The 1,199-nt window shown below is 68.3% G+C and overlaps 1 protein-coding gene across 1 annotated transcript; it reads right to left on the bottom strand.

Annotated features, from left to right (window-relative positions):
• Window positions 1-57: 57 nt before the first annotated feature.
• EMIHUDRAFT_257923 (hypothetical protein) lies at window positions 58-549 on the bottom strand (the record flags this gene model as incomplete). The annotated part of the gene is made up of 1 exon (XM_005762244.1): window positions 58-549. A coding segment is annotated over one exon (492 nt), but the record flags the coding sequence as incomplete, so codon positions are not given.
• Between the last annotated feature and the right edge of the window lie 650 nt (window positions 550-1,199).

Raw genomic sequence — 1,199 nt, 5'->3', positions numbered from 1 at the left:
GATCACCGTGCCATCGGCAGGCGTGAGGGCCGCCACGTGCCCGCTGACAGCGCACACCGTCACCATGCTGACGAGGTGCGCGCTGTCGTCGCTGCCGGCGGCGCTCGCAGCGTGGGGCTGCTGCCAGCAGCGCTTGCCGGTGCGCAGGTCGTGAAGCGAGACGTGGCCATGCCCACCGAGCGCCAGCCACGGCCCATCGACGGCGAGCGATACGACGAAGAAAGGTGATGAGGCAGCCGTGGGACCCATCTCAAAGGGAAGAAGGCGGGCGCGCGCGAGCCCACGCCTTCTATTGGTGGCTGCCCGGCGACGGAGCGCGCAGCGTGCGCGCCATTCGTCGTCGCCCGGCGCGAGTGCAACCGGCTCGTGCGCGGCAGCCCAGTGAACGGAGTGCGCTCCGTGCATGCCCTCAAAGACGGCACGCCAGACGCCGGCCGTCGAAGCGGCGTCACGCCATGCCGTGCACACTCTGCGGGCGCAGCAGAGGCCCCAATCGGTGAGGTGGCCAAGGACTTCGGCGAGGCAGCCGCCGTCGAGAATCGCGTTCATCGACGGGAATTATGCGCGCGCGTGTTGTGGCTTTGCGTCGGCCGCGAGGACGCGCAAGAGGAGGTCCGTGGGGAGGTCGAGGAGGCGGGCGGGCGGCGGCGTGTCTGGCGAGGGGGCGGTGGCGGCGGCGGCGGCGGAGGCGACGCGGCGCGACGGCGTGTATTCGGTACGCGAAGAAAAAAAAGAAAATTGATCGGACTCTTCCCTCGGAGACGTTCGCAGGTGGCGAAGAGGCACGCACCCTTTCGCCCTTCTCATCACTGCCCCGGACCCCACGCCTCGATCTTCTTGGGCAGCAGCTGGTTGGACAGGTCCTCTCCGTGGCCTAGGCAGCCGCTCTCGCCCTTGCCCCAAGTAAAGACGGCTCCCTCGGTGGTGAGGGCGAGGCTATGTTCTCCCGCCGCCACCGCGAAGACGCACTGGTCAGCGAAGGCCTCGACCTTCTTCGGCAGCAGCTGGCTGTGCTGATCGCCGTGGCCCAGCTGGCCTCGGACAGGGGCGTCGAGAAAAAATTCTTTTGGATTCGACGGCTACGCACCACGGCGTGCCGTTCTCCCACCGATCCCTCCCTTGTGCTTACACCGCCCTTCCTCTCGCAGAACGCAGCGAGCGCCGAGCCTCCCCCTCCAACCCACCCGCCGCGCTAGGTC

The sequence above is a fragment of the Emiliania huxleyi genome (genome assembly GCF_000372725.1).
Source record: "Emiliania huxleyi CCMP1516 unplaced genomic scaffold EMIHUscaffold_6898, whole genome shotgun sequence".
NCBI lineage: Eukaryota > Haptophyta > Isochrysidales > Noelaerhabdaceae > Emiliania > Emiliania huxleyi.
This window is presented reverse-complemented; position numbering and strand designations above follow the sequence as displayed.